We start from the raw sequence: 27,635 nt of genomic DNA, 5'->3' as shown, positions 1-27,635 counted from the left end.
AGTGTTTCAGGGACGATGACAATGTTATGGTCTGAGGCAGGTAGAGATCAAACATCTCTGTTTGGTGTATCCCAGATCACCAGTGCTGAGCCTTCCCCACAGCGTGGTGTGGGAACCCACCGCAGTTGTGAATGATCTATATGCCTCTTCCCTCTGTGGTGCTGTGCTGTCCTCACAGACACAGACCGGAATATTGACACCCCCACTCTTGGGTGCAGTGCGCTTTTTTTTTTTTTTTTTTTTTTTAAGAACCTTTGGCAGGTAAACTGTAAAGTTGTGTAGGGTGGTGTGCACAATTTCAGGCTGGGCGCAAAGGATCTGCGTGCCTAGTGCAATTTTGGTACTGAGTGCAAACACTCAAGGTGGGTAAAGTGCAACTGTCCTGTCCAGAAACTCCATTTTTGTTTTCAGTTACTGATGGCAGCAACCGCTCCGTTAAGTGTGCACAGTACCCACAACCTATTTACAACAATTACATTATAAACAAAACAACATTATAACACCACTCTAACAGTTCTGCTGATCATACTTTTTCACTTGTGATTCATCTCTTGTGGCGTGTGCATAATTGTTTCCCCTCTAATGTCTTTACTTTGTAAAATGCACAGCCCCACCCCTTAAGTAATTGTACAGGAATGTGTCTCCTGTTGAAATATTTTCAGTTTGGATACCTTTTCAAAGCACCATGGGGACTAGAATGAGAAGCTGCACTAGCAAGTGGCCGAAAATAGGGGGCTATTATATGAAAAGGATTGAAGTCCCCCATCTTATTTCCCTCTTCCCCGTTGCATCATGACAGCATTGATTCCATTTGCAATGGTTTCTGAATAATGGAAAAGTATATAGTGACCTAACCTTGAAGGATGTTAAAAGACAAGTAATTCAGTAATTGTATAGTCGATACATTTTTTTTTATCAACTACATGATCAGTCAGTAAGGGAAGGCTTGCTCAGTCCCAGCTCGCACCGCTGCGTCTCTGCAGTTTAAATGTAGAAGGAGTTGACAGAACCCTCCCCCGCTTCCTCCCGGCCACAGGCCTGCTGCAGCCTGTCTCCCCTGCGAACAGGGGCCTGTTGCGGGCAGAGGCTGCTTTGCGGCAGCCTCTCCCGCTCCCCACTGCTGCTGCCTCTGACAGGCAGCAGTGCAAGGGTTGGGGCAGGCAGCACTGCAGAGACTGCTGGGATAACCAGCTCTTAAGCTGGCTCTCCCCCAGTACCGGTTCCTGCTTTCCCTCCACTTGCTGCCACTGTATCAGAGGCAGCAAGGGGGGAAGAAGCGAGTAGTCAACTTGACTACTCAAGCCTAGGTTTATCAGGTAGTTGACTACTTGATTACTCACTTACATTCTTACCTTGAATATCTCAAAAAATGCATTGTCACAAGTTTGCAGACAGTATCCCATTGTTTAATATTAGACAAATTTTCATTCAGTTTCTGTTTTTTTAAATGCTGTTGCTTCATCTTAACTTAATTTTACCTACTTTTAATCAATTGTCAGATATTTCCTAGACCACATTTCTTAGGGTCAACTTTTCATACATTTCCCTCCTACCCCATATGTTACTCCATTCTTCGCTTTTTCTACACTTTTAAAATGCTTTCTTAATAAATGTTTCCCTAAAACTGTACATCAGGTGTTTAGTAGAAGACAAAATGGAGAACTAAATAGTCACTTTTCATGAATCACATTTAAGACTCTTATTGTGATCATCACTTCTGAAAGTTGGTCTTTGCCACAATCTTATTTTGTATTTCCTCTGAAATGGACATGAATATCTTGAAGTTGACTTTTCCTTCCTGTTGGAGACAGTAATGCCACTCTTGAGTCCACAGTTAGTTTCTTGAGTTAATCCAGATTGAACACCATTTATCCTGTCCTTCAAAGTTTGGTATTGATGAACCCTCCCAGGTTTGTATAATTTGTGAATTTGAGTAGGTCACTCTTGGCTCTGTTTTTCAGTCACAGTTACTGTTGATTAGGCAAATTTAATGAATGTATAGATCCCTGGTTTATTTTAAGAACAGCTCAGTATTTAAGGAAGCTCAGTGGATTCTTCTGGGATTCCCCACTGGTTGAGCGGAAGGTATGTTTTCCTCTGTAAATATATAATTCACAATAGTGTGAGGCACATTAGAAATAAGGTGACCATATTTCTCAAAGGGAAAACAAGACACTGTGTGGGGCTGGCCCATATCCTACCCCCCGCCAGCCACAGGGCTGGCCCAGGCTGCTCACTTGAGGGTCCCACCATAGCTGTCTGCAAGTCTGTTGCTGGAAACCTGTCTGCCCCCCTATGCCAGGCTGTGGCTAGTTGGCTGGAACCTTGCCTCCCCTATCCCTGTGAGCCCTGACTCCCCCACAGCATGGAGCTGGAACCACTGCTCTCCCTTTGTATGCTCCTCTACACTGCAATTCATTTTTTTGTGTGACACACAAAACTGGGCATTTATCCTGTTTACAAGTCAACAAAAGCAAATGGGGGGGGGGAATGCCCACTTTTTTAGTTTATAAAAAAAAAAAGTCAGGACAGAACTTTAAGAAGAGACTATTCTGGAACCCAAATGAGACACTTGATCACCCTAATTAGAAACTATATTCAGGATGAAGGCATTCACTGATGGCTTAATACTTTCAATTGCCGTGATCCTTTGCAATGAACCATGTGACCTTAATTTGCCATTGTTTTCCCACAGGAGAATCTTTCACATTAGATGTCCCTAGTATTCTCTGAAAGCTGTCCTCTTCTACTTTGGCAGCTTTCCCTGCTGAATCTGACATACCACAATATAGTGGAAGGGTGGGCAATAATTTTTGATGGGGGGCCACTCCAAGAATTGAAGTGTTCAAGGGCTGACACATCTATGATATTAATGGAGGAGGTCTGGAGTCTGAGATGGAGGTTGGGTGCAGAATGGAGCTCAGGGTAGGAGACTGGGGTCTGGAAGGGAGTATGGGTACAAGAGAGGATTTTGACCTAAAGGAAGGGTGCAGAAGGAGTGTAGGGTCTCGTAGTATTTTGACCCAGGGCGGGGGTTCAGGTGTTAGGGTTATAACCTGAGGCAGAGGATTAGGAAGCAGGTGTGGGGAGAGGGGGAGGTATGGGTGCTGATGATTAGGGTTGTGAACTGGGACAAAGGGTTGCAAGGGAGAGGCTGGGTGCTGGCTCTGTCTAGAGGCACTTACCTTGGCATCTCCCAATCAGCAGCCAAGCAGGTCTCTCAGGCAGGTTCCCTGCCTGTCATGCCCCTGCATGCCCCTCACAGTGGCCAATGAGGGGATCATACGCTTCTCTGAGTGCTGCGAACCTCGGGAAGAGGGGTACCTTGTGTGCTGTTTGCAAGATTGTACTGGGAGTGGGGGTAACGCACGAAGCTCTCTTCCCCCTCACCCAGGCTCATGACGCTCAGAGAAGCAGTGGCCTTCACACCTGGCCGTCTTGAGCAGCGTGCAGGGGAGGGGCAGGCAGGGAGCTTATTCAAGGTTCCCACTGAATGGCGGACTGGATTGGGCCTCTGAGCTGGCCTTTGTGCACCCTTGTTATAATGACATTCTGCTCATTCTCAACAGCTCAGTAGCAGTTTCCGCATATTCAGAAACATGTGTGCCCTAAGTTTGAACACTGTTATAAGTCTGTTGAATCTCCTTGCACAACTTGTGAACTGGCAATTCATGCTTATTCTGAATGCCTAAATTGAAGCAGATATTTTAATCTTTGAGCTGAATTAATTTTGTAAAAGTCTACCGTTACACCACAGTGATAGAAATGTAGCCGTGTTAGTCTGGGGTAGTTGAAGCAAAATGCAGGACAATGTAGCACTTTAAAGACTAACAAGATGGTTTATTAGATGATGAGCTTTCGTGGGCCAGACCCACTTCCTCAGATCAAATAGTGGAAGAAAGTAGTCACAACCATATATACCAAAGGATACAATTTAAAAAAAATGAACAAATATGAAAAGGACAAATCACATTGCAGAACAGAAGGGGGATGCGGGGGGGTGGGAAGGGGGAGGAAGGAAGGTAAGTGTCTGTGAATTGCTGATATTAAAGGTAGGGAGAGTGGGATGTTTGTGAGTTAATGGTATTACAGGTGATAATTGGGGAAACTGTCTTGGTAATGGGTGAGAAAGTTCAAAGACTTGTTAAGTCCTTGTTGGTAAGTGTCGAATTTTAACATGAATGACAGTTCAGAGGATTCCCTTTCAAGTGCAGATGTAAAAGGTCTTTGTAGCAGAATGCAGGTGGCTAAGTCATTTAGAGAGTGTCCTTTCTGGTTAAAGTGGCAAGAAACTGTTTTCTCTTTGTGATCTTGTCTGATATCTGTTTTGTGGGCATTAATCCTTTGGCGAAGTGTCTGAGATGTTTGTCCAATGTACATAGCAGACGGACACTTTCGGCACATGATAGCGTAGATTATATTTCTGGATGCGCAGGAATATGTGTTCTTGATCTTATAACTCACTTGGTTAGGTCCAATAATGGTATCAGCAGAATGATTAGAAGATGCACAGTAGATGAGTTGAAGTAGCCAAGATTTATACAGAATTTTGTTTTACCCAACACCAAACTACCCATTTCGTGTAGCTGTTACGAGAATGTAAAGTCATTATTTTGGCACTGTACCAATTTAGCTTCATTTTTCTTTATTAAATAACGGGGGGAGGGGGATGACAAAATGCGTCACCTGACTGTAAGTGTGATAAAATAGTAGAGGGTGCACAAAACTTTCAAACTAGTTCATAGTTTTGATTGCAGCACTTTCTGACTTAACATATTCTCTCTGCTTCCAATCAAGCCCTGATCAAACAACCTAGTTTAGAATTCTGTAGGGTTTTTTCTTTAGGCGTAATGAGGAAAAGGGGACCCTCATTAATATTTCAATGTTAAAATAAGAGTAAGAGGAGTAGGTCAGGAGCACTTGCTAGAAATATTGTATTTTTGGTGGCTCTTGTCATTTGGTTGTTAGCTATTTAAAATTAGTGAAATATCTACATCTTGAACAGGATGTGTAGTTCGAATGTAACTCTGGAAGTAGGAAAGAGGACCAGTGTACATGTTATGTATAATGAAACACTTGGTCTACAAATTTGACTTAGAATTTCTGTCAGTTATGCTTCTGTGAGGTTTTTGTCTTTATTCACACACCATTTCATAAGAATCTTCCTCATTTCCCTTTGCCCTCAACAGACCTGCCTCACAATGGGGTGGATGAGTTGGATTTGAGATAGATAAGTGGGCTGACAGTTCAATTTATTATTACTAGAGTCCCTGTTACTCTAAGCACTATAAAATAAATCCGCTATATATTTGAAAGAGTCTGAGGCTACATCTAGACTACATGCCTCTGTCGCCAGAGGCATGTAGATTAGGCTACCAGACATAGGAAAATGAAGCAGCGATTTAAATAATCGCCGCTTCATTTAAATTTACATTTGCTGCCGCGCTGAGCCGACAAACAGCTGATCAGCTGTTTGTCACGCAGCGCGGCAGCCATGTAAATTTAAATGAAGCGGCAATTATTTAAATCGCCGTTTCATTTTCCTGTCTGGTAGCCTAATCTACATTCCTCTGGTGACGGAGGCATGTAGTCTAGATGTACCCTGAGAGTGTGTTCTAGAATTCCCCCTAAACTGTAAGAGCTAGGACCACCGAATTTGAGTATGCAGCTTCCTCTTACCATAACTAAAGATAAGGGTTTGGTTGTGCAAGGACAATGGAATGTGCTTTGTGCCAGGACAAAGGGAGGGCTCTTATAACAGAGATAGTTGTACTCCAAAATGACCACAGGGGACAGCAATTGCACCAACCACCGGAGCAATGCCACTGGCCCAGCAGCATGGCCCCCACTGCCCTGGGGCTGATCCTGGGGAGTAGCACTGCTGGCCTGGCAGCAGGGCCACAACTGGCCCTGGGGAGCCTCACTCCACATCTTTTAATCCTCTGCCAAGAAATGTTGGGTAAATCTTCTTCCTCCCGCCTGATTAGTTATTCTGCTGCCAAGGTGTTGGTGGTAGCACAGCCTTGGCAAGCAGCTGGTGAAACTGGCAAGAGAAGGATCCCAGGTGCTGAGCTCCTGCCTGGCCAAGAGGGGCCTATTCTCCTCTGGTAGCAGGGAGAAAGCAGCCAATATGGAGTGGGAAGCTGAAAACTGGGAAATGGAAAGAAGAAGCCTCTGGGGCTTGTTTTATGGTTAGCTGACTGTATGAGTGTGTCTACATGTTACCTACTACTGTGTGGAGTGTGCCCAGTTACTGATCTGTAGTAGAAGCTAAGTCAGGAGGAGGGCAATTTGACAAGACGTCATGTTAATGCCTACATTCAACACAAGCTCCTTGAGCAAGGATGGCATAAAAGGGCTAATGCAATAACTGGACATATAAACAGAGGAGCAGGAATAGCAAGTATATGGTGTTGGTGAGACACATACTGGACACAGTTCTGGTATCTGCATTTTACAAAGGATTTTAAATGTTGGAGTGGATGCAGAAAGGAGCCAGAAAATAATTTCAGGTCTGGAGAAAATGCCTTATAGTGGGATTTATACACCTGAATCTCTTGAGTTGAGCAAAAAGAATATTGAGGTGACTTGATTAAGAGTACTTTCAAAGGGAGAAAATACTACGTGTTCTAAAGGTTTCTTCAGTCTAGTGGAAAAATGCATAACAAAAACCAATGTCTATAAGCTGACAACAGACAAATTCAAGTGAGAAGTATGTGAGAGTAATTTTATCATTGGAACAAACTACCAGGGGAATTCTTCATCTCTTGATGCCTTCAAATAAAAACTGCATTCTTCTCTGGAAAATTTGCTTTAGTCAAAGTTATTGGGCTCAATACAGTGATAACAGTAACATTTAATGGCCTGTGTCATACATGAGGTCAGACTAGATTTTTCAGACTTTAAAAAAACCTGACTCTCATGTGTTGTTAATTTGCTAATGAACAAATAATTGTTGCACAGTCTAAAACTAATAGTATGCATAATCTATTTGAAAATTATCTTATCCTACAATATGCATTTTTGTATGTATTTGCAATTTAAACCTAGGCAAAAAATTTAAATGATTACTCTCTTGCAAGTTATTAGAGCATCAAGCAAACCTTTTAATTTTTCAGCAGCACTGTTTACTGTCAGGCAGATCTGCACCTTTTATGTATACACTATGTGTACTGCATAATTTTAAATCAGAACTGTTCTGGTGTCTTTGACCTATCAATCCGTGGTTTGCCTATTCTATAGGTTTGCTTTTAATAACATATCGTGCAAATGACTTTGGTGCTCAACATTCACTGAGTTCATATTTTCCCTTTAGTACTTTTGCTATGCAGCACAACAGCTTTCTTCTCCTAAAACCATGGTTCCCAACTAGTTTTGAAGCACTATAGTGGCTACTGCTATAGTGAACTAGCCACACTCAACTGGCTAAATAGCCACATTGTTCAAGCCAATAGCCAGATGTGGCTAAGGTGTTGGACATCACAGTCCTAAAACATGTTTCATAAACTGAATGAGAGGAGAAGGCCATCTCTTGTTTTAATTTATCTTGCTCTCTCTCTATGTCTGTCTTTCTCTGGCCCAGTCTTGCCTGTTCCCCAATTGTTTCTGCCTCTCCTTGTCACAATTCTATTCATCTTGTAATTTTCCTTGTACTCTAACTCAGTTGAAGTGAATTATGCTTATTGGTCCTTATGAACACTCTGAAATCACCTCAGAGAGCAATTCCTTTAATCAGTAGGATTCTACCCACTCCTCTAAGTTGGGTCAGTAGGAGTAGGAGCTCCAGTTGAAGTGTCTGCCTTTCCCTCTCTGACCACATTGTTCTCTCTCCTACCATTCTTTCTTGCCTCATTCCCATTGGTAATACTACTTTGGCATATGTTTGTTTTTCTTGCCTCTGCTGGCCTATTGCATTTTGTTTCTCTCCATGTTACCATGTATATGACTCCCTGGTTTGTATTCTGGCTCTGTTCATATGCTTTCCTCCTACAATGTCTAGTAACTTACAGTAACTTGGTGAAGCATTAATTGGGAATTGCTAGAGTCCTTGAAATTCCCACATGTAAAAGCACACAGTAAACTTAATCTGCGATGTGTTTAAGTGTAGAAGAGTAATAATAGTTAATATTTACAAGTGAAGTTTAATGGCTAACTTAGTTTGACTTTGTAGTTTACTGCCTCACCCCCAAACTAAATATGTTCCTGGGTTGCTAATTTAAAAAGCAGTTGTATAGGGCATAGCTGGTGATTTAAAGCTTAAAAATAAGCTCTAAAATATGCATGGCAATAAATATTTTATCTTTGATTTAAACTGTTTTGATGTCACAATGTGGTATTAGACTTTTACATTGTATACACACTGTGCTTAATAATTAGAGATAGGTGAAAATTTGACTTTGGTCCTTTATTTGAAAAGCACTGGAAAAGCATTTGTGTCATCAGTTTTTTTTAATACATGTGTATTTAACATATATGCACATTAAATATAATCAAACTTGAAATTCACACTTCTCTTACCCACAACTCAGTGCTTACTGGCATATTTTCTGCACTTTTGCAGAGCCAGCAATATGTCTGCCATGTGCTTAATATATTAAGAGTCACAGTAACATAAATTGCTGTGTAAGTATGATTTTGATGAATGGAACTCTTAATCCTTTCTGAATATGCTACCATGCCACAAATGAGCAGTTTCACAACAATTAATAGATCTCTTGTATAGAAAGATATTTTATGAACTGGTCAAGAGTCCCCTGTGTTTATTTTTACAAAATTGTTTCTCTTCCTTTATTTTTGGATGGCACATCTGGTTTTGTGAAAGGCCATGGCACAGGAGCTACACAGTTACAAGTAATCATGCAAACTACCAATAAAACAGAATATATCAAAGTACATGCAACCTGTAAAATAAACACGTTCAATAGAATCAAATTTGGTTTTAAGATCCTCTAAGTATTAACACTTGAAATATAAAATATGTCTGATTTTTGTCTCATATGTAAATACTCCAGCAAATCATTTTTAGGAATTTTCAGCACCATTTTTAATGGATTTTTTCAAAACTTTTGTATGAGGGAAATGTAATTCAGATGAAGAAGGATACTTGGGGGCAGAGTTTGATTTTTGTCAATATAACTCTTAATGTGAGATGTATTTTAAATTTCCCATTTTATTTTTAAATTAAAAATTCTTAAATCACATGAGCCTTACAGAAACTTAGTATCAGAAGTCTATTCTTGATTTACCTTATGGATGAAATATATTTTCTGATTGCTAGGGTAATCTAAAACCATTTTGGGTCATTCTGAATATACTGTCCCTGTTTTATCCAAGTACAGTATTTGTATGCCCTATTTTTGTCCTAATTGCAAATAGTCTTCCCATTAAAAGGCATTTGGTATTTAAAAGGTTGGCCGACAGTGTTATGTTTATTCAGAAATGCCTAATTGATTGGCAATTCAAAGGGCTTTTACTAAGGCTAAATTTACAAAATAATGTGTTTTGTTTAATAACTTAGGATCCCCTTAATCCTCTTTTGTCATCAAAACATGCCTACCTATTGTAGATAGTGCAACCAGAGCCATATGAACGTTTTTGTTTTAAAGATTTTTGATTTAATATGAGCTATTTAGTCAATTTTGGGGTTTCTTGGAGGTGGAAGCTTTCCAAAGATTATAAGTGCTTCAAGAAAAAGGCAAGACCCTTCCTCTATATTTTGTCATATTTTGTGTGCTACATTGTTGTTGTAATTATGGTAATGAAGTACACAGTCATTGCTGAAAACATTAAGTTGCTAGAACAATTTGCTTGATACATAGCTTCACACTAGAGACCATCTTTATTTTAAATGTCAAGCTAGCTGAAATTCCAAAATAAAATGAAAAATGTAGAGTACACTCATGTTAAATCTTTCTAAATAAGTTTTTCCTGCAGGACAACAAGAGTGACATAATCCCATCACTCTGTGTCTCTCAGACCCTGCCCCCCTTTTTCAGCCGAGGCATATCAGATAGTTGACTACTCAACTAGTTGCTTATATCCCTACTCTACTATGAGGGTGGTTTTTCAGCCAGCTATGCATGTGCCTTACAGTTATTTCATATAGACCACACTTCCTAGTTTGTCCTACATGATATTATCATAATCAGTGTCCTAAAACCCTTACTAAAATCAAGCTACATCATAGCTACTGTTTTCCCCCTTAATTAGACCCGCAACCCTGTCAAAGAAGGAAATTAGGTTGGTTTGACATTATTTGTTCTTGAGAAATCTATATTGGCTCTTCCTTATAACCCTATTATCCTCCAGTTGCTTACAAACTGATTGTTTAAAGATAGGCACCATGTTTGCTGTTTTCTAGTGATTTAGGTCCTCATCCATCTTTCATGAGTTCTCAAAGATAATTGCTAATGGTTTTGAGATTTGCTTCGGCTAGTTCCTTATGTACCTTCAGACAAATTTCTTCAGGTCTTGCAGATCTGAATACAGCTAACTTATCTAAATATTCTTTAACCCAGTTGTTTTCAAACCATTTGTAGTGCTGACCCTGTTCCGACAGCAAGCCTTTATGTGAGACGCCCCCCCCCCATAAGTTAAAAATGTTGGGGAGTTAATTTAATGGGGACTCAGGGCTGTCTGTAGAGCTGACCATTTGCAACCCCTGTCTAACCACTTTGAGAACCCCAGCTTTAACTGTTTTTCCCTATTTTAGATTGTTCCTTTTCTTTGTTGCTTTATTATATTAATTGTTTCAAGTATTTGGTGGCAATTTAATCTTTTCATGAAGTCTGAAGCAAAACATGCATATGGCATTTGAGACTTCTTATGGTCCTCATTTATTCACTTTCCTCTCCTACTAAGTAGAGGACCTAAACTTCTCTGGCTCCTAATAGATTTATAAAACATCTTATTCTCTTTTATATCCTTTGCAAGGTGTAACACGTTTTGTCCCTTACCCTTTCTGATTTTGTTCCTACATGCCGCTGCTATTGTTTGTACTCCTCCTTATCAATTTATCTGTTTCCACTTTTTGTAGGATTCCGTTTTGATTTCCAGGTCTCTAAAGGGCTCCTGATGGAACTATATTGTCCTCTTTCTATTTTTCTTTGTCATCGGGATAATTTGTAATTTTGCCTTTGTCTCCTTTTGAAACCGCCAACTCTCCAGAATTACTTTTTCCTTACGTTTTCTTCACATTGGATGTTATCCACCATTTTTCTGAGCCTGTTAAAGTCTACTTTTTTGGAGTCCATTAACCTTATTCTGCTGCTCTCACCCTTTCATATCACTAAAACTACCATTTTCATGAGCACTTTCACCCAAATTGCCTTCAGTCTTCAGATGCGCTACCAATTCTTCCCTGTTAGTCCGAATCAAGTCCAAAAAGGCTGTCTCCCTGGTTACCAGGTCCACTTTCTGGAACAAAAATCCACAATATATATTCCAGGAACTTATCAGACATTTTGTGTTTTGTCCTATTGCTTTTTTAACAGATATCTGTATAGTTACTCCCATTAGTACCAGGGCTTGTTATGGATTTTTCTCTTGTTTGTTCTAAAAATGCTTCATTCATCTTTTCTTCCTAATTTGGTGCTTGACAGCAGCCACCTAGTGTAACATCATGACTATTTTTACTCCTCCTTTTTTTTTTTTTTTTTCTCTCTCTGTCTCTGTCTCTGTCTCTGTCTCTGTCTCTGTCTCTCTCTCTCTCTCTCTCTCTCTCTCTCTCTCCTGCACTGTAGCTCTTTTTAGGCCTCAAAACAAGCTATCCTCCTTTATACCAGTATTCCAGTCATGACACGTATCCAAGTCTCCGTGATGCCGCTTAAGTAATAATACTTTGAGTTCTTTCTGATTATTCCCCATGCTCCTTGCATTTATGTATTGACATCTAATACGTTGAACAGATTTCCCATTTAGTTCTGCTTAATAAAAGGGAAAACTGGGGAATATAAAATATAAGATCACAATTGTTTTTAAAAAAGAGAGAGACAAGAGAAGCAAAAGGGGAAATTTGTGTCCATCAGAATTAAAAATAAGAAAAAATTCTTAAAATATATTGGAAACAAAAATAATCCTAAAAATGATATCAGATCATTATTTGATTAAAAGGATAACATTGTCAGTAATAGTGTAGACAAGGCAGAAGTGGTCAATAAAAATGTCTTCCTGTGTTTGGGAAAGACCTGTATGGCGATTAATTACTTTAACATCCTCCTGATTTACAGTAAGAATGGAAACAGCAACTGCTAAAGTTAGACCTTCTTAAATTGGCATGTTCGGATAAATTGCATCCAGAAATTTTAAGAACTGGCTGAGATGCTTGCTGCATCATTAATGTTGATCTTCAATAACTCTTGGAACACTGGAGAAGTTCTGAAAGAAAGCTCATGTTGTGCTAATATTTAAAAAGGCTCAATGGGACTACTTGAGTAATTAATTACGGGCTTGTCAGCTTGCTGTTGATCCTGGGGCAAAATAATTTAACAACTGATTATGGGGACTTAATTAGTAAAGAATTAAAGGTGGCGAATATAATTAATACCAATCAATGCCGTTTTTGGAAAATAGCTCTTTCCAAAATAACTTAATTTTTTGTGATGAAATGATTAGTTGGGGTGATAAAATTAACGGTATTATAAATTTCTTTAAGCGGGATCTAGCTTGTTCCCTTGCAATATTTTGATTAAAAACTAGATAAATTAGAAAAAAACAAAATTAACATGACAAACAATAAATGGATTAAATTGTGCATTGTAAGCAGAAATATATTGAAGACGGTGAATCACTTTGAGCACTACTGATGAAAGGTATATGTATATGAGATAGCTGGTATTATTTTCCATCTGTTGACATAGGGTAGTCAAAGTACATGATCTGTTTTAGGTTTTATCCTTAGCACTATGCCTAAGATGTCAACCAGTGACCCAGGAATGCATATTTCTTATAGCTTGCTGGTAAATCAGTTGTCATCTTACTGTCCTTCTATGGTTTAGAAATTTTAGCTAGTAATTTATATGACCTCTAGTGCAGTAATTGTACAGTTCATCCCTTGGAAAATTGACCTTTTCTTCTGTAATATCTTGTTCCCTAGCATTTTACCCAGTGATTGAGCAAGACAAAGTTACAGTTATTGATGAAATTACGTAACATTTAAATTGCATGTTCTGAAAGAAAGCCTGTTGAATTTGATGCCACTTCATCCTGGATGTGTTTCCTGTCCTGGATATCAATGCTAGTTCTTGTGGGGGGAAAAAAGCAAAAATTGATTACATCTTTTTCCTTTCTGTGTTCAATATGAGAAACACTTAATTCCTAAAATGGGGAAATGAATACATAGGAAAATATTTAAAATGAGGTACTTATTAGGATCCTTTTGCTGAAAATATATTTTTTGAGAAGATCAGTTACCAAATTTGTGGTCTTTTTTTATAGGTTATAGGATTTTTTAAAATAACCAAATTTCATTTATTTAAGCTATTTAAATCTGAAATGTGAGTATTTTAATTGTAGGTGCCCTGATCTGAAAAGGAGTTGTGCAGATGGAGGAGTGTGTTGCCGTATACTACCCTTACTTCTGCACTGCTGTTGATGGCGGCTCTGTCTATAGAGCTGAGTAGCTACAGAGCAGTGGCTGCTGGCCAGGAGCCCATCTATGAAGTAGGAATGTAAAGAATAAATAAGAAGATTAGAAGTCTAACAGATCAGAATTCTATGGGTTACACAGTTAACCACGGGGCTGCTGTGCCATGCAGAGTTTAACCATTAATGGTAGCCATTAATCATCAGGTTATCAGTTAATGGGTTAAACTCTTACATCCCTACTCAGAAGGCAGAGGTACTGCCTGCACCAGTGCAGAAATAAGGATGGTATGGCACTGTATATGGGTGTAAGTGACTGGTCAAGTGACTTTTTATCAGTGACAGCAGGGGTGTGGAAACAGGATCTGTTGCGGGGGGAGCTGTGGTGCAGGGGAGGCAGAGCCACAGGGGAGGCTTGCATCATCCCCTGCGAGCTGTAACTACATTGAAAGTGCAGAGCTGTAGTGTCACGGGGGCAGCACGAGCAGGGACTGTTCAGTCCCTGCTCACGCTGCCCCCAGGAGCTAATCCCGTGGTGGGCTACCCCTCAGTCTTCTCTTTTCTAAACTAAGCAAGTCCAGTTCTTTCAGTCTTCCTTCCTAGGTCATGTTGTCCAGACCTTTAATCATTCTTGTTGGTCTTCTCTGGACCTCCTCCAATTTCTCCACATCTTTCTTGAAATGTGGTACCCAGAACTGGACACAATACTCCAACTGAGGTCTAATCAGTGCAGCGTAGAGTGGAAAAATGACTTCTCGTGTCTTGCCCACAACACTCCTGTTAATGCATCCCAGAATCATGTTTGCTTTTTTTGCATCAGTGTCACACTGTTAACTCAGATTTAACTTGTGGTCCACTATGACCCCTAGATCCCTTTCTGCAGTACTCCTTCCTAGACAGTCATTTCCCTTTCTGTATGTGTGAAACTGATGTGTGAAACTGATTGTTCCTTCCTAAGTGGAGCACTTTGCGTTTGTCTTTATTAAACTTCATGCTATTTACCTGTGATCATTTCTCCAGTTTGTCTGATCATTTTGAATTATGACCCTATCATCCAAAGTACTTGCAACCCCTCCCAGCTTGGTATCATCTGTAAACTTAATAATCATACTTTCTGTATCATCTAAATCATTGATGAAGATATTGAACAGAACCGGTCCCAAAACAGACCCCTGTGAAGCCCCACTTTGTATGCCCTTCCAGCATGATTGTGAACCCATTAATAACTACTCTCGGAGAACAGTATCAGAGGGGTAGCCGTGTTAGTCTGAATCTGCAAAAGTGATGAGGAGTCCTGTGGCACCTTATAGACTAACAAATTTCGTCTGGTGCATCTGAGTCAAACCCACTTTGTCAGATGCACCAGACGAAATGGGTCTTTGCCCATGAAAGCTTATGCTCCAATGAATCTGTTAGTCTATAAGGGTATGTCTACACTGCCACCCTAGTTTGAACTAGGGTGGCTAATGTAGGCATTCGAAGTTGCAAATGAAGCCTGGGATTTAAATATCCCGGGCTTCATTTGCATCTTGCCGGGCACCGCCATTTTTAAATCCCCCTTAGCGTGGACTCCGTGTCCGCGGCTACACGCGGCACGGAGTAGGTAGTTTGAATTAGGCTCTCTAATTCGAACTACCGGTACACCTCGTTCTAGAGCTAGTGGGACAGCTGGCGTGTGTGCAGGAGGGGAAAGTCTTTAAAAAAAAAATAGAAAGTTGTAAATGCAGGGGGGTCGTAAGTAGGGCGATCCTATGTCGGGAGTCACCCGAACTGATATTATTCCAAAATAACAAAGAGCGCATCTATGCTGCTAGCCATTATTTCAAAATAATATTGATATAGAGGACTCCTGTAACTCTCATTTGGGGAGCAAGGGAGGTTGAAGGAAGAGTGTTCTTCCTTTGACTTCCTGCTGTGTAGACAGCGCTTAAAGCTGAGTTAAGCTATTGCACCTTAAACTACACAATTGACATAGCTGGAGTTGCGTAGCTTAATTCGACTTTAGCTGTGCTGTGTCGATGTACCCTAATGGGGTAAATAAGCAGTAATGAAGCTCTACAATCACTTCACCAAGGGCCAGCCTTTACATTTTTTTAATGTTGAGATAATTTGGCCTGACATTAGTTTACTTTTACAGAGGAGGATGGGCGTAGGGCATGCATGTATTTCATCTGCGTAAACAAAGAGCCTTATCTGTAAATTCCTCCATGTATAATGGCCACCATTCTTTGAAGAGAGACATTAAGAGACCATTTCTTTGGAAGAAAACTCTAGGACAGTAATAACAGGGAACACTTGAACTATCTTTTTTCGTTGTGGTGCCTATAGGTATTGCCTGGCATTGGTAACTTTCAACACTGGTGATGCCATTTTCTGCCTTGAATATGTATAAAGGGCTTAATAAAAGATAACTAGCATCATGTTTCTTAGAAGTAGAAGTATGCTCATCTACTGCTTTCCTGATTAATAATATGGGGAGGAGGTAGGCAGCCCTTAGTGGAGAAAGAATAAGTTAAATAGAAAACTGGACAGAATCCATGGAGCCGGATCTGAGGGTTTGAGGGAGTTGGCTGATGAGATTGCAGAGCCATTGGCCATTTTCAAAAAGTTGTGGCAATTGGGGGAAATCCTGGATGACTGGAAAATGGCAAATGTTGTGCCCATCTTTTAAAGAGGAAAATCCAGGAACTACAGGGCAGCTTCGCCTCAGTCCCTGGAGAAATCATGAAGGGGATCCTCAAGGAATCGATTTTTAAAGCACTTGGAGAGAGGAAAGTGATCAGGAATAACCAACACAGATTCACCAAGGGCAAGTCATGTCTAACCAACCCAATTGCCTTCTATGACAAGGTAACTAGATCTGTGAATATGGAGAAGGTGGTGGGGATGATGTATCTTGACTCTAGCAAAGCTTTTGATATGGTCTCCTACAGTATTCTTGCCAGCAAATTAAAGAAGTATGGATTGGTTAAATGGACTATAAGGTGGATAGAAAGCTGGCTAGGTCATTGAGCTCAATGGGTATTGATCGATAGCTCAATTTCTGGTTGGTGGTCGGTATCAAATGGTGTTCCCCAAGGCTCAGTTCTAGGGGTGGTTTTGTTCAACATCATCATTAATGATGATATTATTGGTTGGATTGCACCTTCAGCAAGTGTGCGGATGACATTAAGCAAGTGGGAGAGGTAGATATACTGGAGGGTAGGGATAAAATCTAGAGTGAGCTAGGCAAATTGAAGGATTGGGCCAAAAGAAATCTTATGAGGTTGAACAAAGACCAGTGAGAGTCCTGCACTTGAGATGGAAGAATTCCAACCACTGCTACAGGCTAGGGGGACCAACTGGCTAAGCAGCAGTGCAGCAGAAAAAGACCTGGGGATTACAGTGGATGATAAGATGGATATGAGTCAACAGTGTGCCCTTGTAACCAAGGCCAACACATTGGAGCGCATTAGTAGGAGCACTGACAGCAGATCTAGCGAAGTGATTATTCCCCTTTATTTGGCACCAGTGAGGCCACATTTGGAGTATTGCACTCCCCTCCCCCCCCATTACAGAAAGGATGTGGACGCAATGCAGAGATTCCAACAGAGGGCAACAAAAATGATTAGGGGGCTTGAGCACATGATTTACGGGGTGAGGCTGAGAGATCTGGGCTTATTTAGTCTACAGAAGAGATGAGTGAGAGGGGAATTTGATAGCATCCTTTGACTACCTGGAGGTGGATTCCAAAGAGGATGGAAAGAGGCTGTTCTCTGTGGTGATAGATGACACAAAAAGGAGCAATGGTCTCAAGTTGCAGTGGAGGTGGTCTAGGTGGGATATTAGGAAAAGATATTTCACTAGAAGGGTGGTGAAGCACTGGAATGGGTTACATAGAGAGGTGAAGGAATCTCCATCCTTAGTGGTTTTCAAGTCCTGGCTTCAGAGCCCTGACTGGGATGATTTAGTTGCGATCAGCCCTGCTTTTAGCAGGGAGTTGGTCTTGATGACATTCTGCGGTTTCGTTCAACCATATTAGTCTATGGATTCAAGATTTTTTTCATAAGCAAAGCAATTTAAATATCTAACAGTCATCTTTTGCTACTTTAAGGAAGCCTAACTTAATTTTATGCTGAGGTTTTAATTACTGGCTGTAACAAGCTGAAGGAAAAGATAAAACAAAAAGTTATTTTAATTCTGCCTCGCATACAGCAGAGCTCTTTAAACATGCAGAGAAGGAAGCTACTGTTCTACTGTACAGAGTGCAAATGGTGAATATTCAGAAAGTAGCAAGCATTTTTGACCCAGGAAGATAGTGTAATCAATACATATTTTAAACCATATACGATGCTCCTTATTTTTTTTACTATTATGTAATATGACCCATGGCAAAACTTGATAGCACAATAAATTAGTTTTATTTCTGCATTCGTTCATCACTTCTTGCTTTATGGTGATGCATTTTAAACATTATTGTTAAAAAGTCTGAGGTGTAGCCGTGTTAGTTTGTAACTTTAAAAACAGTTTGTAGTCCTGTGGTACCTTTAGAGATTAACAAAAGTTTAGTATTATGAGCTTTTGTGGATAAGATCCACTTTGTCACCCATGAAAGCTCATGATGCTACATATTTTGTTAGCCTCTAAGGGCAAGTCTACACTAGAAAATTATTTTGAAATAACTCTCAAAATAATTATTTTGAAATAGTGTGCCCATACTACAGGGAAGCCTCTGAATTAGTCCAAGGCAGGCTCTCTTAATGTGGACGTGCTACCTCAACTTAGAGCCCCAAGAAGCACCGGGGAGTAATTACTTTGAATGACTCTGGGGAGTAGTTACTTCAAAGTAGTAACAGTGGAGTGTCCACACTGCCACTATTTCAAAATAAGTGTTATTCCTCGTGGGAAGCACGAGTTCTTTCAAAATAACTAGCCCATTATTTTGAAATAACTGACGTGGGAATATGGATGCTCCGTTTGTTATTTCTAAATAGGGGGAGTTATTTCGAAATAACTCCTGAGTATAGACCCAGGGCTAAGGTACCACAGGACTACTCATTGATTTTTAAACATCATTGGTTGCACTTAATTCATGATTGTCTAAGGTGAAAGGACAATTATGGGAGCGAAGTTGCAAGAGGTGCTTATGACAACACCAGATAGCATTGAAGTTATAATTCAGTAATTGTTGTTTAGGATCTCTTTGACTGCTGAATATTTATTGCTTTTAAAATATGTATGGAATGAACATAATCAGTACAAATATGCATAGTGTCATAAAGAAACATCATATGTTTTCAGTCTGACATGTTTACTGAGCATTAGTAAAAAATACAGATTCAGTCATAACAGAAATCAAAGGAGAATTTGTCACCCTAATAATTTATAATACAGTTGTGAATGTGCAGTACATTTTGTTGTTAAATGCTGGTGGCATCTGCCACATTCCTGGGTACAATCCAGACCACTGAGGGGTTGTCACCATCTGCCCTGCAATCTTGGGTGTTTCACAATGCTTTGATGTAACTCCCAAACTGAGTTGCTCACAAACGGCCAGAAGTATGCAGGTCATATCCTAAGTTCATGCTGTCCCAGCAGTTCCCCAGTCACACTCGGCCTTCCAGCAGCCTTGGTTACTTTCTTCATGTACCCTGCACACTTCCAGTCCCAAATTTTCATTGAAAGCATGTCTTCATCACTCCCCAGCTATTTCCTGGACAGTTCGGATATCAGAGATCCGTTGCTCCTGTAATGACTGACTTTCAATGACTGACTACTTTAAAATGGAGTTACCAAGCAGTTCAGATTATATTAAAAAATAAAACATGTTTGTTTAACTAGAGAGATTTTAAGTGAGTACAAAGAAGTACAAGGTATTAACATCAGAGATGGTTTTGAGAGAAAACACTTTCTAGTAGTGAAAAATTAACTAAATCTGGTAAAAGATAAAATCTTTATTCTCTGTTTCCAGCAACATTGCTGTCCAAATTCTCAGGACTGGATATCTCCCAGAGTCAAGGGGCTGGTTCCTCTTGTCTTAGTTGGAAGAGAGAGAGTGGGGAAGACAGCTTAGGAGTTTTTTGCCCCTCACTTTTATAGTCCAGTCACCCTTTGAAATGCATTTTCCTGAGGGTTACCCCTAGAAAATGTTCATTTCAGCTATGAAGACAGAGGCATGGAGTCTGATGGTGAAAGAGTTTCTTTATTCTTGTTCTTGAAAATGTAGATCCATCTGTTCCTTTCCCCCTTCATTTCCAAAGAATGGCCACTTGACAGGTGATTGGCAGTCAACTTTGATGACATCTGTCTAAAGACATCAATTTGTCCTTTGTGTTTTTGAGAAACTGGTTTATCCACTTCCCAGACTTGTCTGGTAAATACACTATAGTCATAAACTGAAATTATGTTGATGACTCAGTACATATTTCATACATATATTACACAAGAATATTGGTTAATTTATGTTTTGTTAGTTTTTAGATGATACCTCACAGGGCATATTTTGCACAGAGATTAATTACAATATGTGTATGGTTTGAATAGAGGGGTGCTTTTGGTCACAACATGAAGTGAATACATTTCCTTTGATAGAACTCGTTGATATTTGATGGAAAAATATTTCAACATCAGATCATGAGTCTGGTTTTATTCTGAGCCAGTCTCTTCTCCCTAATCTTACCTCTGTACTCTGTTAACATAAGAGTTTTCCATCAGGACACCTTGCTTCCTTTCAAAGGAGAAACTTTTCTTCTGAGGCCTCTGTCAAGATCATTTTGAATTACCGGCAGGGACTTACAAAACATCATCTCATGAATAGTAGTCTTCAGTTACATGCAAACTTAGCATAATTTTGGCTTTAATTGGTGCAGTGGCAATGTGGCTGATTTTGTTTTATATGGTGGGAGAGGTCAGCAAAAGTCTCATATGCTACACCTAAGGCTTGTCTACGCTTAATAGTTTAAAAAGCAGCTGCAGCAGGACTTTAAACTGAAAGTGTGGCCACAGCAGGAGCATTAGGAGAGAGGTCTCCCAGGGATCTGTGTAAATCACCTCTGAGAAGGGAGTCACTAACATCCCTGAGAGTGCGGCATGTGATAAATGATAGTTGAATTTTTAAATTATGTAGTATTGAAAATTTTCTCTGTGGACATTTTCCAAAATTTTGATTAAAATTATAGACTTCTTGCAGGAGTGGGGAAACCCTCAGCCTTGCTAACTTCTCACAGGACTGGCGCTGCAGGCACAGGTTTGCTGGCATGTTCCCGTGTTCCCTAAGTGGAGGGGCAGTCAGAAAATGCATGCTATTCCTGCCCCCAGTGCTGTCTCTGCAGCCTCCACTGGCCGTGTTTCCCGGCCAATGTGAGTTGCATGGGTGGCACCTGTGGTCAGGAGCACAATGCAGAACCACTTGGCCCCTCATCCGAGGCGCTAGATGTGGTGGCTGCTTCTGGGAACAGCATAGAGACAGGACAGGCAGGCAGGAAGCCTGCTTTGCTCCCACTGCATCCCCATTTAGGAGCCACCTGGGGTAAGTGCTGCCTGGACGCGAAACCCAGGGAGAAACTCCCTCCCAGGGAGAAACTCCCTCCCAGACCGCACACCCTAACCTTGAGCTCCCTCCTACACCCAAACTTCTTCCCACCCCGAATATGATAGATATTCAGAATAAGTATACCCAGCCCCACTACAGAGGCCACAGCCCCTTCCTGTACCATATAATCCTTTACTCCAACCCAGAGCCTACTCTTTCTCCCCAAATCCTTCTTTCCAAGCCCCACTCCTCATTGCCTTTTGTACCTGAGCCCCCTGCCCCAGCCCAGAGCCCCCTCCCACATCCTGAACTACGCATTTCTCACTCCACCCCTGTCTCCCCATAGGGTTGTGTATGGCTCCTGACTAGTGCTGGATTAAGACATGCTGAGGCCCCTCCTAATCTGAGGCCCTAAGCTTAGTTTTGTACCTAAATCCAGCACTACTCCTGACGGATGTGTTTTTCTGTGAGTTAGTGGCCCTGATAGAAAAAAGGTTCCACACTCCTGCATTAGAAAAAGGTTGTACGTACTATTTCTAAGCAAATTACATGCAACTATGTAAACAGGACTGTGGCCATGACAACTTCCAGTTAAGGTTCTCTTTTTTTCTTAGGTAGAGTCAGTGTTGAACAGATCATAAATGTACCCAACCCCCCCCCCCCCCCCAACCTTATGTGATAAATGAAATAAAGCATATAAACAGTCATGTATCTGTATCATTTGTATAAAAATCTCAGAATGTCCTCAGTGGAAACTAAATAAAACTAAGCTCATATACTTTCAGATGAGGTGTTTTAACAGGTGAAAATACCATCTACTCACAGTGTCTTTTTTTTCCACTAGAGCTCTTCTGAATAGCTGTCATATTCAGGATATTTCAATTGTATGGTTTGCAACACATTGCCTTGCAATGTACATACACTTAAATTTGGTGGAGCAAGTTTGTTTTTATGTTAATATAAACATTCCTAACACTGGATTATGTTAGCATTATAGTCAATTGTATAGTTCCCTACAGAGTGTTTTCTTCCTCTAAGCATGAGCTGTCACAGCATGATTTATTTATGCAGCTCGGAATAATCTCCAATTCAAAATGGACCCAGTTCATCTTAGTTCAAAAACATCCTTCAAAACCTTTTAATTACAGATGCATAAAGAACTCCCTTAATAGAGTGCCTTAAAAATAGATATACTTAGTTGCGTTTGGTTAGGTCTATTTGAATGTATAAAATTGGTAGCTGTACAGTAACAGTTAAATGTTTGCCCTATGCAGGTTAATAATAGGTTATGCCTGTGTAGATGGGGTTTTTTTCACTTCCTGTGAGGTGTCTTGGGTCACTCAACAAAATGGAATTTTAATACTGTACCTCATACTTCTTGTTTAGTCATCAGAATCAATAGGATGTTGCAGCCTGAATAATTGTAGTGCTAATGCCACTGAAAGCCACAGCTTCCAAATGTTAAACAACTAAAAGGAAGCATATGGAAGCGTCAGAACTTTACATGCCACCAGTTTCAGGTAGCCAGTTGGAACTGAAAAGGTCCAGAGTTCCTTCATTGTACATAAATCTACTAATTAAAGAGGGGGAATTGGATAAGTAAATATAAATACTTATCTGCTATAATTGTTCACAAATCATTGTAATGACACATTATAAAGCTGAATCATATTGAATTGCTAATACTTTGAAAAATTAACTGAAGGAAAAGGAGAACTTCTAGAGGTGTCAACACTGTTTTATGGATTAACACTATTTCTTACCAGCGTAATTAATTCAGCAAAACTGTATTGCCACTTGCTGTAAAATGTTTTATTCTAGACTTTTGTGCATTTGCCTTGGCTGCAGCCTGAAAAATCTTGGCAAGGACAGGGATTGTTTCTCATTTTAGGATTAATTCTATGTAGATACCAAGTGTGTATCAATAAAAATTTGGAATGATGTCAAGTGTGAATTTAATGCGTGCAAAAAATGATGGCTTAATAGCACTGAAATATGCAGACCTCTAGCCATAAAACAGGCTCAAACATAGCAACTTCATTACAAACATGCATTCCCACGCTGCTCCATCAGAGTGCCCTCAATCAACACAAAAATATTTCTTTGTGGTACTTCAGTCACTAAGGATTTCACTGAGGCTGTCAAAATGGGAGCTAGTTGTGATGTTCATTCGTCTCATGAGGGCTTCATTGGAAAGTGGTCTGTACCCACCAAACTTGTATACCCTTCTTCTCTCTCTCTGTCTCTCTCTTACTTCCCTGCCCCTAATTTATAGCTGTTGGTTTTCCAGGAAGCTTTTCCTGACAGTTCTTAGTTTAAGTAAAGCTTAAGTTTAAAGAATAAGTCAACTAAGGCTGAATTAAGTGTAAAGGCTGAAAGCTTCTGTCCTTTATAATTTTGTTGGGGGAAGATACAGAAAATTAATTTTCTAAGAGTGGAATTTTGCTTTCGTTATATTCTCACTTATTCTTTTCTGTATGCCTAAAATGGGTGGACAAGAAGTGGCCCACAAGCAGGACAGGGTTCACCAGGTTAAGACTGTCAGACAGTTGATTTACCTGCACATCCAAAGGTATGGCTGCCCACAGCACCCTTTCACCGTTTCTGACCAATGGGAGCTGTGGGAAGCAGTATCCTGGTCCGTGCCACTTCTAACAGATTCCATAGGCCACGAATGGTGAGCTGCAAGCATCCATATCTGTGGATGTGCAGGTAGATAAACCGTCTGGTGGCCCGGTAGGGGATAACTATGGTGAACCACATCCAAGCTGCTTATTGCCCACCCCAACCTAAAGAGTGACAGAGATTCATTGCCTCCCAGCTTTCAGAGATGGTTTTGTACATGCAAGTGCATATGTGTGCATATGCCACCACCTCCTCCTTAAGGAGAGTGTTCAATGTGGATCTAATGCAAAATCCAAACCTTGTTAGTTCCAAGACATCCTGAGCTCCCAGGGTTTTGATTCCACACACAGAGAGAGCTTTGCTATAGAATTCAACTCTAGCTTGAATTTTGGAGTTGAGCTCCTTCTCTTCCCGCCATTTAGTTTTTCATTCTTTCAATGAGGCCTAATGGATTGGTTGGAGTGACTTTTATTTTCTCTAAATCCGAAACAAGGGACCAAAGTTAGAACAGAAAGGAGATCTCTGAGACTTGAGGCAAAGTGAAAGTTAAAGAAGAAAGGTGAAGGTCAGAGGGAAAAGGCAATGTTTGCTGAATGCTCAGGAGCCTATGTATAGAAAGATACAGGGAGAGTAGGGCTGATGTGGAAAAAGGATTGGGGGAGAACAGGATTGTTGGCAAACATGTCGATCTGTAAGAAGTATTAACACTATGCATTTTATCCTTTCTTGCGCTGTAAATTTAAGCCATGTCAGTTTTAAATTTGCTCTCTGATTTGACCACCATACATCTGGAATTACAGTAATTTTTCATTTAACACGTGCCCTCTGCCGCTTTGCAGGGAGGTGGGGGAAGCCCCGCGCAGGCTTCCCCTACCTTCCTGCAAAGCGGCAGAGGATTCGCTGCTTGCCGCACCGTTCCCCAGCGACCCCCCCCCCCCCCCTTGCCGGACACAGTGTGGGTCCCAGCTTAACACATTTTTACGATAGCACGATTTTTTTTTGGGGGGGGGGGGGGACGTTTTTTTAATTACATGACCGTCCCTGGAATAACATGATTTTTCCCCAGCCGGCCCATTGCTGGCGGCTGTGTGGGGCTTCCCCTACCTCCCTGCAAAGCGGTGGAGGGTTCGCCGTTTCCTGCTGACTCCCCCTAGCCAGACACCTTGCCCCCTTTCCTCCACCCCTACTTGCAGGCCATCAGCTGGGTTTCCCCAGCCGGCCCATTGTCATCGGCTGCGTGGGGCTTCCCCCACCTCCCTGCAAAGCAGCAGAGGATTCACTAGTCACCGCGCTGTTCCCCAGCGATTTCCCCCTCCCCTCCCCCTCACCAGATGCATTGCGGGTCCCGGCAGACCCGTCACAGGGGCATGCTCCCAGCCCAATCCCCCCTCCTCTCCTCTCCTCTCCTCTGCCCTTCCCTTCCCCAGAGCCAAACACCTCCCCTCCCTGCTGTAACCCAGTCCCCTTTCTCCCCCAACCTTATGGCCCAGTCCCAACAGACACCACTACCACTGCTTTTCCATTTTCCATTATTTTCAATGGGGAAAGTTGACCCCGTATAACACATTTTCACTTAACATGATCATTTTCTGAAATATATCTATAGTGTTAAATGAGGAATTATTGTACTGTTTTTGAGAAGGCATTGTAACTACTTTCTTGGCCTTGGGGGGGATTGATTTAAAGGGCAAGATGTTTTTAAAATGTATGTACCTTTTAATGTGTATATCACAAGTTAGATCTTAACTGTAGCTATAAAGAATGAGATGTCATGGAATAACTTCATTTTGTAAGCATGATTTAACTGATCTGCCTCCTTTTTTCCTTTAAGGACTTGGTAAATATTGAGATGTTCTTGACAGCTAAAGAAGTGGAAGAATCTTTGGAAAGACAAGAAACTATGACTTGCTTGGCTTGGTGTCATGATAATAAATCGAGGCTCAGGAAAATGAAGGTATGGCAGTGTAATACACAAAGCTTTAACTTCATATTCATTGTTGTGTTGTATGAGTTGTTTGAATATTTGATTTAGCCAGTTGAGTTTAAATTTTGGGTCTGAATGGCTTAACATATACTTAACTAAGTACAAAATCAATCCCTTTAGTATGCCTAAATCAGGAGGGCAGCTGTACTCACTTATACCAAGGTTAAACGTGACCCTAAATCTAGGTCCTTTAGATGCAAGATTTTCCTTGGCAAATTACAATGAAATAACCTAACAATATTACCTTGCTTTTTAATGTGATTTACAGAAACTTAAGTGCCAAGGGGTAATCTCATCTCGATGCATGAGGACTTACATGCATGACTCCTTTGCATCCTGCTGAGAACATACTTCATAGGGTATATATGAAGTTGTCTTTAAAAAGTGTGGAAAGTAAATGAAATGCTAAACATTAAGTCCTCAAGTTTAACACAGTGGGAGAAATTTATTTTATTAAAAAAAAGTTTTATCCAGATATGAAGACTTAAAGAAGAGAGAGCTAAGTTAAAATGTAACTTTCTCAAAAAGGCTGTATGTAATCTAGTAATGAGCAAAATACATCTCTTTCCAGCCCTTGCACATCATGAACAAAAGATAAGTCACTCCATGTTTATCCACATATAGATTGTTTAAATTCCCATGTCTTTAAAGTTGCTTTTAAAAGTATGCTGTAATCTTTTATAGGGCTTGCAGAAATCTGTTTAACTGATATTAACCAAAACCCCTGCCTCCCTCAGAAAGGTGTTTTGTGTCTTTTTTGTTTTTTTAAACTAAGCGCTTTCTTTAACCAAAAATGTCTGAGTGCTCTTAATGACAAGCAAAGAGTGACGTTCTCTGTCACTCAGGGGCGCCAAAATGAGAACGAACCGAAGATGGGACGCAAAAGTAAATCGGCATGTGATTACTCTAAAGAAAATGATGATCTTGTTATGGAAACCATTAAAGGAAAGCCAGAATTGGTATGTAAACACTGTTGCATAATTACACTGCTCAAGAAAACCTTATGTAATGTTAATATGTTAAATAACGTATGAAATTAAATCTGAAGTACTCTTAATTTTTTCATCAACAATATTCAATGTAAAAATAAAAACTGTGAATAAAACAACTTTCGCATCCCTCTCCCCCAAAATCTATTTCTGCAAGCCCTACTTTACATAAAAGCGATGGCTGTGAGAGATCAGAACTGGAGGAATATCACTATGCTTCTTTTTGAAACAAACAGGAATAAATTTCTGTTCAGTATAAAGCAGTTTAGCAGTTTATTAGTGTTAACTTGTTAAATCCTTGCCCACCTTCCTGCAAGTCTAACCAAAAGTTAAACCGGAGAAGGGGGCAGGAGGAGAGAAGTCTTGCAGACCCGTTGAGTTACCACTCTTGTGAATGGGATTGTGACAAAACTTGTGCTATATTGTAATGAATCTAAAATCTACTGACTTGATAGGGTTTTTTTTAACTTCTGACAGTCTGTAAAATCCAATTTAGCTATTGGCTTGCAGTGCACTGTAGGGCAGGGCAACTCAACTTTGGAAGCCCCAGGGCCTCTACTCACAGCACATGTTGAGGATCGCAACTTAAGTGTGGTTTCATATACAGTAAAACTCCAATAGTCCGGCATCCAATAGTTCAGCACTCCTGATAGTCCGGCATCAAAATGGCAAGAGCCTAGTGAGTGAGCTTTGGCAAAAAAGGAGTCACAAGGTAACTGCGGCAGCAGCTGAACTGAGCAAAAAGGGTAAAAAAAAGGCTTAAAAAAACTAAAACATTACAGTATACTGTATACAGTATGTACAATAAAAAGAGTTAAGAACACTTTATATACAGTATATAATGTATACAGTGTGTATATATATAACCAGTTATAGTACCTCCTGATAGTCCAGCATATTTGATAATCCGGAACCGCCTAGGTCCCATAGGTTCCGGATTATCGGA

The 27,635-nt window shown here is 40.4% G+C and overlaps 1 protein-coding gene across 6 annotated transcripts in view; it reads left to right on the top strand.

Annotated features, from left to right (window-relative positions):
• MAEA (macrophage erythroblast attacher, E3 ubiquitin ligase) overlaps window positions 1-27,635 on the top strand; it is a 117,700-nt gene that overhangs the window by 56,195 nt on the left and 33,870 nt on the right. For 4 of the 6 annotated variants that reach the window (XM_006122904.4, XM_006122906.4, XM_006122902.3 and 1 more), the window contains exons 4-5: window positions 25,548-25,670; window positions 26,546-26,659. In XM_006122904.4, coding sequence (XP_006122966.2) covers window positions 25,548-25,670; window positions 26,546-26,659 — 237 coding nt within the window. The remainder of the gene's footprint in view (window positions 1-25,547; window positions 25,671-26,545; window positions 26,660-27,635) is intronic. The other 2 variants (XM_075930929.1, XM_006122905.4) reach the window with 1 other exon arrangement.

Source organism: Pelodiscus sinensis, chromosome 5 (genome assembly GCF_049634645.1).
Source record: "Pelodiscus sinensis isolate JC-2024 chromosome 5, ASM4963464v1, whole genome shotgun sequence".
NCBI lineage: Eukaryota > Metazoa > Chordata > Testudines > Trionychidae > Pelodiscus > Pelodiscus sinensis.
This window is presented reverse-complemented; position numbering and strand designations above follow the sequence as displayed.